This window comes from Anguilla rostrata, chromosome 1 (assembly GCF_018555375.3).
Source record: "Anguilla rostrata isolate EN2019 chromosome 1, ASM1855537v3, whole genome shotgun sequence".
Lineage (NCBI taxonomy): Eukaryota > Metazoa > Chordata > Actinopteri > Anguilliformes > Anguillidae > Anguilla > Anguilla rostrata.
In genome coordinates this window covers 38653409-38671499 of record NC_057933.1, presented here as the reverse complement: position 1 = coordinate 38671499, position 18091 = coordinate 38653409, and the positions used below count along the sequence as shown (strand labels likewise).

The following is an 18091-nucleotide window of genomic DNA, read 5'->3' as shown; positions in this document are numbered from 1 at the left end:
TAATAATAATAATAATAATCAATAAAATAAAAAAGCAGATAAAAACGAACAAACAAAACACACCATTTTCCCTGCAGCGTAAATCCAACTAGGACTTTAATCATGACTCAGAATGTTGAAGTAATCTGAACCCACTTTGAAACCGAAGTGGTAGAGGCAAAAGCTATGCAACAGGGTAGTCCATGCTTTGCCCGGCTGTTTTTGGTCCACTGACAACACGCATCACCCACCAGCCACGACTTTCCTCTGACCGACAGCAGCGAGGAGGCGGGCCGTGTTTAGATCCTAACATTTGAACATATCTGACGTCTTTGGCTCCATCATCGCCTCTCTCTCTGTTCAAACAACTCATTGCTTTCCACTGTCTCTCGGCGCGTCCCCAGACGCATTATTCGGGAACGCTTTTTAAATTTATTTTACTCGAGGGCACGCGATTTAAAGTTTGTCACTTCCATCCGTGCTCACTACTGTATTAATAATATTACGTTTAAGATAAAAAGCGAACTTCTCGCTAAATCTGCTTCGTCGTTCTCCAGTTCCGCTTGTTTTGACATCTGGGATATTCACATGAGTGCGCCTCCGGTGATCCGCCCGCCTAGCCCCCTCGCGGGGTCGCAAGGCATCTCTTTCCAAATTCAGATTGGTTTGAGCCGAGAACCAGTCTTGCTGGATTCCAGCGACCTTAGCCTGGCCCATGTCCGGGAGATGGCATGCTCCATCGTCGACCAGAAGGTAACTGCAACTTAATTTCAGTCCTCCAAAAGCCGGCTTTGCGTTAACGTAGCACCTGTTTGTAAAATGGTGTTGGGCTTATTTCAGCTTTATTTAATTTTAGACACACCGCAGAGCAAACTTCTGTGTAACTTTCCCCCGTTTTTCCTTATGAGTGTAGAGTAAATCAATTACTGCCCTGTTCAATATCGTAAATTTTCTGAGTGCTTAAAATAAACGACAGATGGCATTTGTGGCACATTCCGAGCTGTCATTTGGTACTTGAGTCATTCTGTTTAGATATAATAAGTAGATGGCCGATGTTTTACGTCAGTGCAGCGTTTTTTAAATTAGCAGGCCAGGGAGATGCCGCAATGTTAGTCATTTGTTAGTCATTTTGAAATGACAGTAGTTGGAGATGTAGTCAGCTATTTGACAGAAAGAAGCGGTATCACAAGTGCAGTCTTTCACTTTGCTGTAACAGTTCTAAACAAAACCTTGTCATATTCAGCAGGAATTAACATAAGATCTCGTACTATTGTTAAAATCTGCATAAGGGCTTATGTGCATGTTTTATAAATTACAGTCTGCATAGATTGTAACAGATTTGCTTATTTACTCTTTACTAACTTTGCGTGATCATAACTAGTACAGAATACTTGCTGGAATAAACCGTCGTACAACCTACGTTGACTAAGAAAAGTTGTGAAAACGCTACAATTTGACTTGGTCACGATGGACATTTGTTTCAAAGTTGCTTCATTTTGATGATAGAGGGCACTGCAGAGATCGTCACTTTTAGTTTCCACCAGTTTCCATGTTTACAATACATGTGAAAATCTCATATTTTAAATAGTTGACATTTGGAATCACCGCAAAAGTGAAACTTGAGAATGAAATTATTTCATGTGTGCAAATGAACATAAATCAAATCGTTTTACTGATGTTGCAATGGGTTTGGTGTAATTCCCACTGCTTTTATTATTATTATTTTTTAAAAAAAAACATTTTTTGTAGTGATTTTGCATACATAATAAGACCAGACAGACAAGACATACTTAAACCAGGTGGAAGGTACAATACCTAAAAAAAAAAAAAAAATAATAATAGCAATAACAGTGAAGCCCATCCCTACCCCCCTCCCCACTCCCATGAAAAAAGAGAAAGAAAAAATATATATACAGTATATATTGATAATAACAATAAGACAAAAAAGAAAAGACATTAGGGCAACACTCTCAGTAATATTTTACCGTTTTCACTGCTCATCTACAAAAGGGTACAAGGGCGCGTTATATGAAGAGAGGAGAGTTCTATTGGTTCTTGATGTGCTGTAACATCGGGTTCCATATTCTGAAAAACTTTTGAGGATTGCCAGACAGTACGTATCTCAGTCTTTCTACATGTAAAATGCCCACCAATTCACTTAACCAGGTCTCAAACTCGGGGGTTAGATTTCCACAGTTTCAAAATGCATCTCTTGGTAATTGTCATGCCATACACCAAGGCTGTGCGGGCACTGTGGTCTAAATTTTTCACGGTTGTGGAGTACCTGAGTAGAGCAGTTTCAGGGTCAGGGGTGAAATTGAGATTAAAAACAGCGGAGTACCACTGAAATAGGAGACACCAGAAATGATGGAGTTTTGGACAAGTCCAGAAATGGTGGGCAAGAGTACCCTCGACACCTTTGCACCTATTGCATAGAGGCGAGAGATGAGGAAAGATTCGGTGCAGTTTAGCCTTAGAGTAATGTAGTCTATATATTACTTTGAATTGGATCAGTAGGAGCCTGGCTTTAACAGAGCAGGATTTTATTCTTTTTAGCGCTTTGTCCCAGATATCATCGTCAGTTTCAATGTTTAGTTCTTCTTCCCAGGCTTGTTTTATTTTGTTAGTGGATTTGTCTAGTTTGTTTGAGAAGATGCACACAAAGTCTGAAACTAGATTTCTTGCTTCTGGGGAGCCCAGCAGAGGCTTGAACAACGATTTATCTTCGGGCAATGACTCAAAAGACAGAATATTTTGCCGGACGTAGTTTCTTAACTGTAGATACCTGAAGAATTGTGTTTTAGACAGTGAGAACTTGGATTGTAATTGTTCAAATGAGGCAAAGTGTTTGTTTATGGTAGAGATCTTTTATAGTGACTATACCTTTCTGGCTCCACTCTCTAAAGGCAGTCTTTGCAAAAGATGGCAAGAAGGTGTGGTTGTGCCAAATTAGGGTGTGTATCAATGTGTTTGGGAGCTCGCAAGATTTTCTAATTTGGTTCCAGATTCTCTGAGCGTTGGACAGGATGAAATGATCCTTCTTAAAAGCAGTAGGAGGCCTAGGTGATGAAAAGAGGAGAACATGGAGAGAAGTCTTAGAGGTTAGGCTTTTTTCAATGGCCAGCCAGGGGGGCAAGTCGGACCTGTCTCATATTTTTTCATATGTCATCACCATTTTCATATGCATACTGCCAGTATACCATGACTCTAACATTAGCTGCCCAATAATAATGTAAAAAGCATGGTAACCCCGGGCCTCCTTGTTCCCTTGGCTTCTGAAGGTGGCTTTTTGAGATTCTGTGTGCTTTATATCCCCAGATGAAAGGCATAATGATAGAATCAATTAACTTAAAGAAAGATTTAGGGATGGAAATGGGGACATTCTGAAATAAATACAAAAATCTTGGCAAGGAAACCATTTTGGCAGCGTTCACACGGCCAATCAATGACAGTGGGAATGTTCTCCATTTCTCTATGTTTTCCTTAAGTTTGTTCAGCTTTTCAGTAAAGTTAATTGTAATGAGGGCCCTTGATTTTTTGGATATTTTAATTGCCAGATATTTTATACTGTCAGAGGTTATTTTGAACTGTGTGGTGGTCAGGAATATTGTATCCAAATCAGCAGGTCACTTTTCTGCCAGTTAATAGTATAACCTGAGACCTCTCCAAAGGAGTTAAACTGGATTAGGTGTGGGATTGATTGCTCGGGGTCAGATACAAAGAGGGCAATGTCATCTGCATATAGGGAGATCTTATGATCAACCCCACCTAGTATTATCGGTTTAATGAGGTAATGCTCTCTTATATTGATTGCCAGGGGTTCAATGGCTAATGCGAAGAGGAGTGACGAGAGAGGGCAGCCCTGCCGTGTTCCCCTCTGAAGGGAAAAGGGGGGTGATCTAGCTTTATTTGTGAGGATGGAGGCCGTGGATTGGGCATATAGTAAACGCACCCAGGAGATGAAAGAGGTACCAAGACCAAACTTTTCCAGGACCCTTAAGAGATACTTCCATTCAACTTGATCAAATGCTTTTTCTGCATCGAGGCATAAAATAGCCTGCTTAGTGGACTTATCAAATTTATGATACATAATGTCCATAACTGTCCTAACATTGAAAAAGGAAAATGATTGGATTGGAATGAAAGCCGGTCTGGTCTGTATGGATGATAGATTCTGTACATTTATTTAGCCTATTTGCTAATATTTTAGTGAAGCTCTTGAAGTCTAGGTTAAGCATGGAGATTAGCCGGTATGAGGAGGGATCAGTTTCATCTCTGTCCTGTTTCAGCAAGAGAGAAATATTTGTATTATACAGTGTTGGTGGGAGCTTCTCGGATTCAATTGAGTGAGAGAGCATCCTATGTAGGATCTGAGTTATCTGACCTGCAAATTTCTTGTAAAACGCAATACCAAAACCATCTGGACCAGGGCTCTTGCCACTTTGCATTGATCTAATAGAGTCCATGATTTCTGCAGGGGACAGTTGAGGCGCACTGTCTAGTTTTGGTATGTTCAGATCTTTTAACCATGCATTAACATCTCCCTTAGCTTTAGATCTGTATAGCTCTTCATAATACTCTTTAAAGCGGATATTTATCGACTTTGGATCAGCTGAAACTACCCCCGCGCAAGATTTTATTTTGTGGATAGCCCTGCTGGCTTGTTGCACTCTGAGCTAATGAGCTAACAGTGTGTGGGGTTTGTCCCCGAGTTCAAAATATCGTTTGAGTCGCAGGAACTGATCGCTGACTTGTCCCGACTTGTGTTATACTCATATTTTAGGATAAGAATGTTTTGCAATGTTTGGGAGTTGCCTGTGCTTCTATACAACGTCTCCAATTGTGAAAGCTCCGAGTCAATTTCCTGTAAATGTTTCTCTCGTGATTTCTTTAAAAATGCTTCATATGCAATAATATGGCCCCTCATTACAACTTTTGGACGTTTCCCACGAGGAGGAGTCTGAGACATCTGAAGTGTCATTGGTCTCTAAGTATTCTGTGATTTTTCCAGATATGTGCTTACAGAAAGTTTCATCAGTAAGCAAGGATGGGCGTAGACGCCATGAAAAGCACTGCTTAGGTTTTTTAAAATCAAAAGTAATTGCGGTTGGAGCATGATCCGAAATCAAAATATTGTGATATTTGGTATTTATTATATTAGGTATGTGCCTTGCGTCTAGTAAAAAAATAATCAATGCGGGATTATGATTTATGCATTTTGGAGAAAAATGAATATTCTCTGTCTGTAAGGGTGTTGAATCCTCCATATATCAACTAAATTGGTGGGGGTAATAAGGTTATTTAAAACCGCGGGTGCATTGGAAGGGCTATCAAGTTTTGTTTGATGATCTATCAAGGTGTAAATCAAGGATTATGTTGTGGTCTCCCGCAGCAATCTCATTTGTGTTCGAAAGATCAGGTAACATGTAAAAAGTCTTGCGGAAGAAGGCTGCGTCATCAATGTTCGGACCATAAATGTTTAGCAATGTTACGTGAGCGGAGTAGAGATACCCCGTTACTATGATAAACCGGCCGTTTGGATTGCTTACTGTGGAGATGTGTTTGAAAGGTATGTTTGTCTTAATAATAATCGCAACTCCGCAAGCTTTGCTAGAAAATGTGGATTGGAATATTTGATCTGCCCAGCTGCAGTGCAACCGATTTCACTCCGATGGTCTAATATGAGTCTCTTGAAGTAACAAAACGTCAGCAGACAGAGATTTAGGATGTGAAAACACTTTAGCTCTCCGAGGCCGCGGACATTCCAGCTCACCAAAGTGACACCGCCGCACGGAGCATCATCCCCGAGTACCATAAAGAAGTGTAGATTGTATTACACAAGCGGTGACATAGTAATTTGTCCCAAACGAAAAAACATGAAAACCACCAGAACAAGAACATGCATAGAACTCATACTTACCCACCCCCCACCCCCACTTTCCCAAACAAAGTGAGAGGAAATACCCAGTCATACTGTCAACAGGACATACTTCAACAACTTAGCTAGGCTAGCCAAAAGGCTAGCTGATTGCTAAGCAGTGATACCGCTAGCTGGCTAACTACAATACAAACATAGCTAGCATCCCCGCCAAACACAAAGATTGACATGGTCGGCAACATTACGATTCAGCTTTGGAAAGTTAGCAGAAACCCAACCTACAAAGGCAACTTATGAATGGAAAGAGTTTAAGGTACATGAATTAAAGTTTACAGCATTGCGACCAAAGTTTACCCGACAAGTGTGTGTCCATGTCCACAGCTCAGAGTTAGATATCGTAGCTGGCCAGTTGTTCTGCCAGCTGGCGCTAGCCTGCTAGCCATCCTCATCGGGCTGGTAGATTGTCCACGAATAACTTGGTCTACTCCGGAGTGTTGAATATTGACGTGTCGGTCCCCTGGGTGACTCGAAGGCATGCAGGGTAGAGAGATCCGGTTCGCAGTCTGGTCTCCTTGAGTTTCTTCCTCCCATCCTCGAAGAGTTGGCACCATTTCATTATCTTCGTCGGGAGGTCAGGGAAAATGTGAATCTGTTTCCCCTTGTAGCTCAGCGGGTTTTGTTGCTGTGACAGCCGCATTATCAGTTCTTTCAGTCGAAAGCTGTGGATCTTGGCTATCATGACTTGGGGGCGGGCGGGGTCCGCGGGCGGCTGTCCTCCCAGTCTGTGCGCACAATCAGTGTCTATTGGAGTAGGGAAATTTTCTGCACCCAGTAAATCATGAATAATGTTGGCGAGGAATTCCGTGGGACGGCCACCTTCGGCTTTTTTTGGCAAACCCACCACTTTTATGTTCCGGCGCCTGGAGCGCACCTCAAGGTCCATGACTTTGTCCTGGAGCGATCTGTTAGCTGCTTCTAGCCGTAGCCACTGCTGCTCTAGTTGAGTTAGCCGAGTATCGTGGTCACTGCTAGCCTCTTCCACACTGGAGATCCGTGCGCCGTATTCGACCAGGTAAGCTTAGGTGGCTTGAAGGGACACTTCCAGCGTGTTGAATCGGTCTTCCATATTTTTGCTCATGTTGTTAATGGCTGCGAGAATGACGGATGTTTCAGGGTTTGTGTCCGCCGTTAGCATGGTTAGCTCCGGTGCCCCACTGCTGGGCCGCTCCTCGCATGGCGAATATGCTGGGTCTTCATTAGTGGTTTTCTTGATAGTGGATTGCTTTCTAGACGACTTGTTTGTAGTCATTTTGTGCCTACACGGTTACCACAAAAAACTTTAAAGTGAGAGCCATACTGTAAATAATGTTATATTTCTTTAAACTTATTTGCATATTTCATGGCACCTCTTCATTATTTTATATATAGATCCCAGCCAGACCAGAGAGAATAAATATGTGGTGATGCTTCTTTGACTTATTCAAATTGCAGTTTCAATATGACGCTTGTAATGTTTGAACCAGTAACTTGGAACTTTTAATAAAAAACCTGTGACCTGTCAATGCCATGTTCATTGTGGGTACCCGTTCACTGTAATAATCCTGCAAACTTTATGAGTTCTTAATCAATTTTTAAATAATTTCAGTGGCCCGTTGTTAAATTCAGTTTTGTGTATTGTTTTTGCCTGGAAGAAACCATGCTCTATGCATGAAGTTCCTAATTACATAGCTCAGGAGGTAAGAGCGGTTGTCTGGCAGTTGGATGGTTGCCGGTTCGATCCCACGCCCAGGCGTGTCAAAGTGTCCCTGAGCAAGACACCTAACCCCTAATTGCTCTCAACGAGCTGATTGGTACCTTGCATGGCAGCCTTTCACCATGGTGTGTGTGTGTGTGTGAATGGGAGAATGAGAGGCAACAATTAAGTAAAGCGCTTTGGATCAAAGTGCTATATAAATGCAATCCATTTACCATTTAATTAAATGGTGATATGAACATGATCATGTTAAATCCAGGTTCCAGGATTAATCTATTTCACAGACAATCCAATGTGGACATGATGGTAAATGTGTATTTGGTGTCAGGCTCTGCATATTGATCGGTACTATTTAACATTTTGTTTGTTTGGAGGTCCGTTCTGTTCCAACAATGTTTTCCCAATAGCCAGTTTGTAAGATGTTTACTGAAACATTTCACATTGATGTTTCAGGCCTGCCCAAATCAGAAATGCCATTTATTTTTGAAATCTCCTTTGGGCTTTATATTAGCAAGTGACATCTAGAAGTATAAAAATGATAAGAAACATTTCCTCACAAAACATTACATTTATTTAGCACATGCTCCAGATGAGCTTGCAAAGAAAAATAACATAAGTCTATCCACCAATATGATAAAATCTTTATCCTGTGAGCAATGCAGCAATATATACCCAACTTAAAGAATGGAAAGCATGCATTCCTCTGTCCTGGTATTCATAGGCGGTTTTACCATAGGTCATAGGTAGGCAATTGCCTGGGGCCTTGTCCACCGAAGGTGCCTCGTGAATTTGTGTTTCCTTTTTTTTAAAATTTATAAAACATTTTTTTTCTTGTCACTCCAAACAAATGATAAAAAAATAAATCTGTCTACATGTAAACGTGGGCCTATCCAATGAAATATCTATATTTGTCAATATTTATTATCACCCACATTTCACATTTAATGGACTATTCCACCTTGACCTTCCTGCATTTGTGCCTAATCAATGACGTAGAAATTCAAGTTGCCATCAGAGACAGAGAGTCACGATCTTTGTTACCACAAAGTGTTTTCATAGTGGATTTGAGAAGAGAAAGAGGAAGAGGGAAGATGCCCAGTTTAAGGAAAGTTTGCCTAAACTGATGAAATTCTTTACTAAAACAGCCAGAGACTCCACAGTGGAGCAACAAGTAGAGTGAGAGCGCCTGTTATCGACCACCCTAACCGCTGGTGTATTTACTTCGTATTTATTAGAATGAAATGGACATTGTTTCCTATTTAAATGTAAGTCCTGTGAAAATACACATAATAAATTGTCTAAATGTAAAAAACCAACTTCATACATATACATTTAGTTAGATTTTGATATAGTAATACAGCCTTATTTACTATCAACTTTAAGACAAGCAACACGCTCGGAATTATCTCATCGCGACGCATTAAATCCAATGGCACAGACGTTGCTTCATAATTTCAAACTGCTTTCCTAACGGTTATTTTGCATCCTGCAACTTGGGTTATAAAAGTGAATATGTACGGATTCCTAGACATGCTGATAGCGACCACCCTTTCTCATATTAACCTCAAATACGCAGCACATAAAGAAAATTGCGGGGAAAAAAAACTACTGGAGGATAACAAGGACATTTTTCTTACGTAACTAGGCACAGGTTTTCACCGATATTTCGCCTATTTTTTCATATACACTTGCAAATCAGTTTACGTTTTCCTTTCCGAAGTTGGTTGATAATAGGTGCTCTCACTCTAGCTGACGTTATAACAGGTGTAACGTTAGTTGAAGAAGCTGAGCTAGCTAACGTTTGCAGCCTTACTGCTGCCTCAGCCTGTTGTGCACCCACCGCACCTACTAAAACTTCTAGCGTTACGGTCTCTGCTGGTTGCGGTGAACCAGCTACAGTGTGGGAGGAAAGTGTCAGAGGCGACACCAGCATCAGCCCACCACAAACCAGACACCCGCTCGGACCGGGACTTTTACCCCTAGAGAAGTGGATGTTCAAATGCTTTATCAAAAAGCATGTACCATACTTTTGTCTTGAAAGAATTAAAGATTATATACTTATAATCTTTTTCTTGCCATATTGTCTTCTTCTAACTGCCTGAAGGTCATTTGAAGTTCTTCAGTTAGAATTCTCATTTGGGTCTATCCTTTAGTTCTGTGGCTTTGTTAACTGAAAAGAGCTGCCTCCAAATAGTTTTTGTTCACTAGCTATGATTGCATTAAGCAAAATGGAGAAGGGCCTCACATTGGTCTTTCCCTGGGGCCTCCAAATCACTAAAACCACCCCTGCTGCTATTGCTCAACATGACCCTAGATACTTTTTCTATAGCTTCTGGAAAATAAGTTTTAGTTTCTCAGATTGGTCTCCTGCAGTCTGGTAAATTCAGCCAAGTTTTAGCCAGTATTATATCGTAGGTCAGTTGCCAAGCTGGCTTCAGAACTCCATCTCCAATTTCATTCTCAGCTACACAATATTGTTACTCATCAGACTTACCATTGCATCATAGCAAAACATATCCCCAGAAAATTGCGTTACTTGGTCGGACTGTCTAGCAATGCTATGCTGTTGCTCCAGTCTGATGTTGGTGATTTTATATATATATATATATATATATATATATATATATACACACACATACATATATACTGTATATATATATATATATATATATATATATATATTAGGGCTGTAAAAAAATATTCAAAGTTCGAAAACTATTCGAAAAATCTTTCTTTTTTAAAGTTCGAACCGAAATTTGAGCATTCGAATATTAGTTTTGGATCCCGCGTATTGTAATTAACATGCAGGCTTTAATTTCATGCGGCGAATCATGTTCATGCACGCAAAGTTCATTTCCTGTGCTAACGTTACTTCCTCTGTCAACAAAAAACGTTCTGCCCTGGACCCAGGGCAAGTGGATCGTCTGGTTTTCCTTGCCAATAACCTCCTGTGATACTTTCAGCTCTATTGACACCTAATGTTACTGGTCAGCTAGCCTCGTGAGCCAGTCACTTTTTTCACGTCGTTCGACAGATCTGGTCAGCTAACAATTTAGGCTAAATAATGTTCCCATGGCAGGCTATGTTGGATGATAAAATTGGATGATGAAAGAAGTTAAACAAACTAAACAAAGTAATTTATGTTGTTTTAGGCTACAGGTATTAGCCGTTTGAATAGTTTTTGTGTTAAGAAATAAACAGGGATTTCCTATAAACAATCATTTCCCGATGATTAATAAATGCCGATGTGTGGCAAATTACATCCACGTGAAAGTGCTTTATTCATTTGCGCATTAGGCTATAGAAACTGCAGGGGGCTAATTTGTAAAATTAACTTGCTTGCATAAGTCAAGTGAAGACCTGACGTAGAGCGACGACCATTTCCACGGTCAAATCGAGTCATGTTGAAATTTTACAATCACTACTTTGACGTGATTTTCTACGCATGCGCCACACGGTTGATCTAAAATATGTTTTGTAAATGAGGCCCCAGATGTAGTAATGAAAGTTCACCGATGTCCTCTATTCTACTGCCCGCTTGTGGAAAATAACGTGCAAGCCAGTTTAGAGAGAGCGTCACGTGCATATTGCGCCCGACAATAAGCAGCTTATTTTTGTGAATTATACGCAAATGATATTCGAATATATTCTAACTCTAACTAATTACAAAAGCTAATATTCAAACTCAATTTCATGGCACTTTTGACAGCCTTAATATATATATATATATATATACACACAGTGAGCACCATAATTCATTGGACAGTGACACATTTTTTGTTATTTTGGTTCTGTACTCTAGTACTTTGAGTTTGAAAGGATACAATGAGGATGAGGTTGAAGTGCAGACTGTCAGGTTTAAATTGAGGGTATTTTCATACATATCGGATGAAACATTTAGAAATTATAGAACCTTTTGTACATAGTCCCCCCCCATTTTCAAGCATCAAAAAATATTGGACATTTTAAAATTATGTAGAATAAAGTAATCATTTTAAATATCTGGTCGCATATCCTTTGCATGCAATGACTGCTTGAAATCTGCGACGCATAGACATCACCAGACGCTGGGTATCTTCCCTGGTGATGCTCTGCCAGGCCTGTACTGCAGCCATCTTCAGTTCCTGCTTGTTTTGGGGACTTTAGGCTTCAGTCTCCTCTTCAGCATGTAAAATGCATGTTCAATTGGACTCAGATCCGGTGATTGACTCGGCCAGTCAAGGATTTTCCACTTTTTGGCCGTCAAAAACCCCGTTCGTTGCTCTAGCAGTATGTTTTGGGTCATTGTCTTGTTGCATGATGAAGTGCCATCCAATGAGTTTGGAGGCATTTGGTTTTATCTGAGCAGATAAAATATTTCTGTAGACTTGTTCTACTTCTGTCTGCAGTCACATCATCGATGAAGACAGGTGAGCCCTTTCCACTGGCAGCCATACAGGCACAAGCCATAACACCCCCTCCACCATGTTTCACGGATGAGGCGGTATGCTTTGGATCATGGACATTTCCTTTTTTTCTCCACACTTTTCTCTTTCCATCACTCTGGTGCATGTTAATCTTTGTCTCATCTGTCCACAAGACTTTGTTCCAGAACTCTTGGGGCTCTTTTAGGTGCTTTTTAGCAAACTGTAATCTCGCCTTTCTGTTCTTCAGGCTTATCAGTGGGTTGCGTCTTGTAGTGTACCCTCTGTAGTCCTGCTGGTGTAGTCTTCTACATATGGTAGACTTTGACACATCTACACCTGCATCCAGGAGAGTGTTTTTGATCTGTTGGGCTGTGTCAGGGGGGTTTCCTTCACCATAGAGAGTATTCTCCGGTCATCCACTACAGTGGTCTTCCTCGGTCTACCGGGCCTTTTGACATAATTGACTTCACCAGTTGTTTTTTTCTTGTTAATGATGAACCAAACTGTTGACTTGGGCATGCCCAGGGTTTTTGCAATGTTCCTGATTGATTGATTTTCATTTTTGAGCCTTATGACGACCAGCTTAATTGGCATCGACACTGCTGTCTTCCTCATGTCGTCACACCCCAACAACAATCTCCAAAGGCAATTGCAAAGTCTAGAATCAAGACTAGACATCAACAGCTCTCTTCTGCATTCACTAACGACAAAAATGAATACACCTGCCTAACGAAACACATCTGTGAAGCCAATTCAACAAATACTTGTAGTACCTTAAAATGGGGGGATCATGTTCAAAAGGTGCTGTCATTTCTGAACGGTTCATCTGATATGGATGAAAATACCCTCAAATTAAAGCTGACAGTCTGTACTTCAACCTCATTGTCATTGTATCCTTTCAAACGCAAAGTGCTAGAGTACAGAACCAAAATAACAAAAAATGTGTCACTGTCCAATGAATTATGGTGCTCACTGTATATATATATATATATATATATAAACACACCGATCAGCCACAACATTAAAACCACCTGCCTAATATGTAGGTCCCCCTTGTGCCGCCAAAACAGCTACTACCCGTCGAGAGTTTTAAAAATTATGTGGAAATAATTCACCCTCTAACAAGATCTTAGCTTTTCATAGCTCTGTAGCAACTAATAATGTAATGAACTACCAATAGTGTAATAACTCCCAATAGTGTAATCCATTTAAAAATTTTTATGTAATAAAAACCAATAATGTAATAAGTAGTAGTAGTAGGAGTGTACTTTATTGATCCTCTGGGGGAATTTGCACTGTTGCAGCATCAAAGACAACAAAGTAACAGGATCAGATACAAGTTTACAGTAGATACCAAATATCAGATACAAATATACAGTAGATACAAATAAATACAGAAATCCAAATATACCAGAGGAAATCTTTAGAGGTGGAGTCCATGCCGTGATGGGTCAGTGCTGTTTTGGCGGCATGAGTGGGACCTACACAATATTAGGTATGTGGTTTTAATGTTGTGGCTGATCGGTGTATACTGATGGTAAAAGCCATCTTTAAATACCAAGCTGTTTGTAAGCTGAAAAATGTGATTTAGGCATACGTTTTTACATGAATATGTTAACTTAAAGAAGGTAATTCTGTAATTTTGGTGTAGTTTATGTAAGAAACATAGCCCCATGCTTATTGTAACTTGGCTTCAGTTTGATCAGTAATTCAATAGACAGTTTCACTTATTTTAGAAAGTGTATTTACAGGTTAATTTGGAATATACAACATTTATTGTGCTTTGTGTCACCGAATGGGCTTAGCCGTTGATCATTATTGTTTCTGTAGGAACCCCTAAGGATAATTTAACTCAGTCCTCTATAGGAAGAATGCAATCAATAACTTTGGTTGCTGGTGTACCTGCTATCTCAATGTGTTCTTAAACAACTTAAGTTGTACCATTTTCTATTTCTGGAACAACTTAATATATGGGTGAGCAGATAAAGCCACAAGAAATCATTTGGATTAATGCTTATGAGGAACACAAGAACATGAACTTGAGTGATGGTGGATTTTTCTAATTTAAATGGTTGAAATTACATTTTTAAACTTAAAGCAAAATAAATTCAGATATCCAGAAGTACAGGGACAAAAAAAATAAATGACATGGTTTGGGGGCAGAAAGTTTCTAGGTTTAGTGAAGATAGCCAACTGAAGTACCAGCTCAAGATAGAGACTGCTTGAAGTGCAGAAGTAGTTCAGGTTGTTTTTGTAAATGTGTGCACATAGTTCCAAATTCTACAATATAAACAACCCTGGCCATTAAAACAATTAGTTTTGATGAGAATAATGGACCTGTCGAAGGCTTAACTGTGGAAATGCTTAAAATGGTGATTTATTACTGCTGCCAATTAAGGGCTCAATTTGGAAGAAAAACCAGCATTCAATGCTGGTAATCAGAACCACTGTTGGAGGGACACAAGTGAGCCATCAAAAGGCCTGCAGTGTGTGCTGGCTGTCAGATTCAGAAACATGAGCAGCAGTGTGTTCAGGAGCTCACCTCAGTTATGCCTCTTAGGTCTTCAAATGAACTAAGAGCTATTTGTCTTATTGTTAATATTATTATTATTATGTCCAAGAATAGATACAATGATAGAGCGACTCACAATAAGAGTTCGGAACTGAGAGGGTGACTGATCCTGGTGATTGATTCAGATACCCATGTTTAAGTTATTCTATTCAGAGATCTTCTTAATAATTTATTTGCATAAGTTGAGGCTGAACATTTCAAACATTTTGCCAGACTGGACTGTTCAATAAAACGTTGACAGTATTCATTTATTTTTTTCTTGAAGACCTATAGCTTAAAACCCATATTACTTAGTCCAATAGGCCGCCAGTAACTACAATAAGAAAATGTTTTCTCTGCTGTAAAACATCAACCATTGGGGTTGGTTATTTTATGAGAACAGTTTCTGGATGGTTTGATCAAGCACCTATATTATTAATTTTAAGACTTAAATAAGAGCACTTATGGAGAAGGTGAACTGGTGTAACTGTAATTATGTGTCACAATAATTTTTCGGGAGGTGATGTTACTTTAAAACAAACAGCATTAAAGATTAACCCAAATATGATCCAGAAAATCTTAAGTTCAAAGAACATTGGAGATATGCCATAGGACATATATGGTTTCTAAAAATCATAATAGCCTGTGCTAGTACTGTCTAGGGATGGTTGTTTTTACTGACATTTTTTACAACTAACTTCATTTTTTTGGCCAGTACTATTTCTGGAATTTTTAAGAGTTCAATTTATTCGGCCGTACTTTTTCAGGATGAAAAATAAATGCAGTCACATCTTCGTTTTGAAATAGGTTGTTTAATGTAGTAAAGGAACTGGTGGGTCTGTTACCCAAGAACAGATAACCAAAAAAAAACCAACAAATGACGGAGACTGTCAATATTTGTACCCTGTCACTTAGAGGAAACGAAGGGCCGAGGGGGGGTTAGGTGGTGGATTAGGTGGTAGACAAGCTTTCATATGCAAAGGTATATACAAAGCAAAGAACAGAAGCAAAATAAAAAATAAAAACAAAACAACAGGAATTATTCAGCGGTTATTTCTGAGTCATCCCACAGTTTCATTTCTATCAATGACTTTCTACAACTGTTTTTTCTGTTTATGCCAGGAATAACACTGTGTTAGATTCCTGAGGACAATAATTACTATTAGGCCTACAATTGCCAGGAATATCCAGACCCAAAAATGTGTTTTTATCAGAGCATACTTGTCGCTTCAGGACTGTGGCCTCTGCCTGGGCCAAGCTCACCTCCATTTTTGCTTTGAGTAGTGTTGAATCACTCTCCATTTGGGCTTTCTTCACCTGAGCATGAACACCTGCAAACACATTTGACTCAGGAGCCAGGTAGGCATCATCCCACGTGACCAAGTTGTTGGACTCACTGGCATCAGGAGTCGGTAAACAAATGTTCCTCATCTGAACAGTATATGCTGGTGTAAACCAGAAACCAGGGGGTGATTTACACCTTGTATTACCATATGGAAATCCTGTGAGGTGACTCAGAATACGCCAGTGATACTGGTCCACTAGTGGTCCATCTTCTCTAAAGGGTGAACTTTCATCTCTGTAGGAAGTTCATTACAGTTGCAGGTAATAGATAAATTGCATAACATTTACAGATGTTTGTTTCATTGCAGCATGTGTTGTGTATAATCTGTTTCAACCATTCCCTTACCAGTTCACACCTTCCACATTACTGATCAAACACAACAATGACATTAGCCAAATAATAATAGCATTTGTGAATACCATATTCACATTATTCAAAACCCTTTTTTTCTTCTGGTCCAAAAATGATGCCTTCTCTAGGAATAGGGTGCAGTGGAGGACATTTGCTTCATTTTTCTATTTCATATATACTTTCAATAAATGTATATGTACCATTGTTAGCCCAGAGGGTAGTACTACTCATAGTCCAACTGCAGCAGTGTAGAATAGTGGATAAGGAACAGGACTTGTAACCGTAAGGTCATAGGTTTGATTCCTGGGTGGGACACTGGTGTTGTAACCTTGAGCAAGGTACTTAACCTGCATTGTTTCAGTATATATCCAGGGCCCATATTCACAAAACATCTTAAGGCTAAAAGTATCTCCCAACTTGCTGATTTAGGAGAAACTCTTAAAAATAATGGGCGTGTCAGTCCTAATTTTCGGACTCCTAAATCTTTGGTCTAAGAGTATTTCACAAAGCATTTTAGCGCTAAAACCAGCTCCTAAATCTGTGAAAAGTTAGGGGTAGTCAAGAGGACTCCTAAATCACTAAGACCAAATCACAAACAATCTGAAAATGGCTGCAATCTGCCTCGTAATCCCGTCAACATTTTAGAAGCATTTAATGATACTGAGCTTTTAAAAAGGTATCGCCTTAATCATGAGGGTATGATAATAGTAGAGCTAGTCAGGGATGCAGTCACTTCACAAACAAACAGAAACAACCCCATAACACCGGAGATCACAGTTCTGACAACTCTACGCTACTTGGCCACAGGGAAAATGCAGCTATGCAGCGCAGACGAATTAGGTATATCTCAGTCATCTGTCAGTAGAATATTACGTCAAACAATAAATGCCCTCTCCAGACCCCACATCGTCCGACAATTCATACGGTTTCCTCTTGATGTCCGCCAACTACAAAGAAACAAAGCCCACTTCATGGCCTAAGCTGGACTACCCGGTGTAGTTGGTGCTATAAATGGGACACATGTCCAAATTATTGCACCATCACAAGATGAACACGCATTTGTCAACAGAAAAAAAAACATAGCATCAACACACAGGTGGTTTTTGATGCCAACTGCAATATTCTTAACATTTGCGCCAAGTGGCCAGGCGCAACACATGACGCCCGGATCCTACAGGAGAGTGGCCTGAGGCTGCTGTTTGAGAGGCATCATGTCCCAGCTGGATGTCACTTGGTGGGGGACAGTGGCTATCCCTGCAGGACGTGGCTCCTCACGCCTTACATCCACCCGCAACCGGGACCTCAATTCAATTACAACAGGTAAGCTCACAAAATGTTTGCTTTCCTTTTTAAATTATATTGGTCACACAAACACCTTAATTGTGAATAACCACGTAGGATAAAAAAGTCTTTAAAAAAATGTTACATATAGAAAAAATTGCCTGTATTGAACCTTTCAATATGTATTCACAGTTTCACTCAAAGCATTATATGTTTTAGAGCCCACAAGAAAACTTGCAGTGTTGTGGAAAGGGGCATTGGGCAGATGAAACGTTGTTTTCATGCGCTACATGGGGAAATCTGGCTAACTCCAGAGAAAGCAAGCAGGATCACCACTGTCTGTGCCATTCTGCACAACCTGTGCCAGCAACGCAATATCCCACAGCCAGAGGAATATGATGATGATGAAGGCGGAGTGGCTGTTCACGTACTACGAAGTGGATTGGCATACATGACCACTTCACCAATACACACTTTGGGTAAACCATCACAACAACAATATCCTGCTGATAAGAGCAGAGAGTAATGTCACTTTTCAGTTTGAATA

At 40.0% G+C, this 18091-nt stretch overlaps 1 protein-coding gene across 2 annotated transcripts in view; it reads left to right on the top strand.

The window, feature by feature from the left end:
- Positions 1-312: 312 nt before the first annotated feature.
- The window catches only part of prkd1 (protein kinase D1), a 350726-nt gene continuing 332947 nt past the window's right edge, over positions 313-18091 (top strand). The window contains exon 1 of one of the 2 annotated variants that reach the window (XM_064308071.1): positions 313-732. In XM_064308071.1, the coding sequence (XP_064164141.1) occupies positions 568-732 (165 nt within the window). In that variant the 5' untranslated portion in view covers positions 313-567. The remainder of the gene's footprint in view (positions 733-18091) is intronic. The other variant, XM_064308080.1, reaches the window with a different exon arrangement.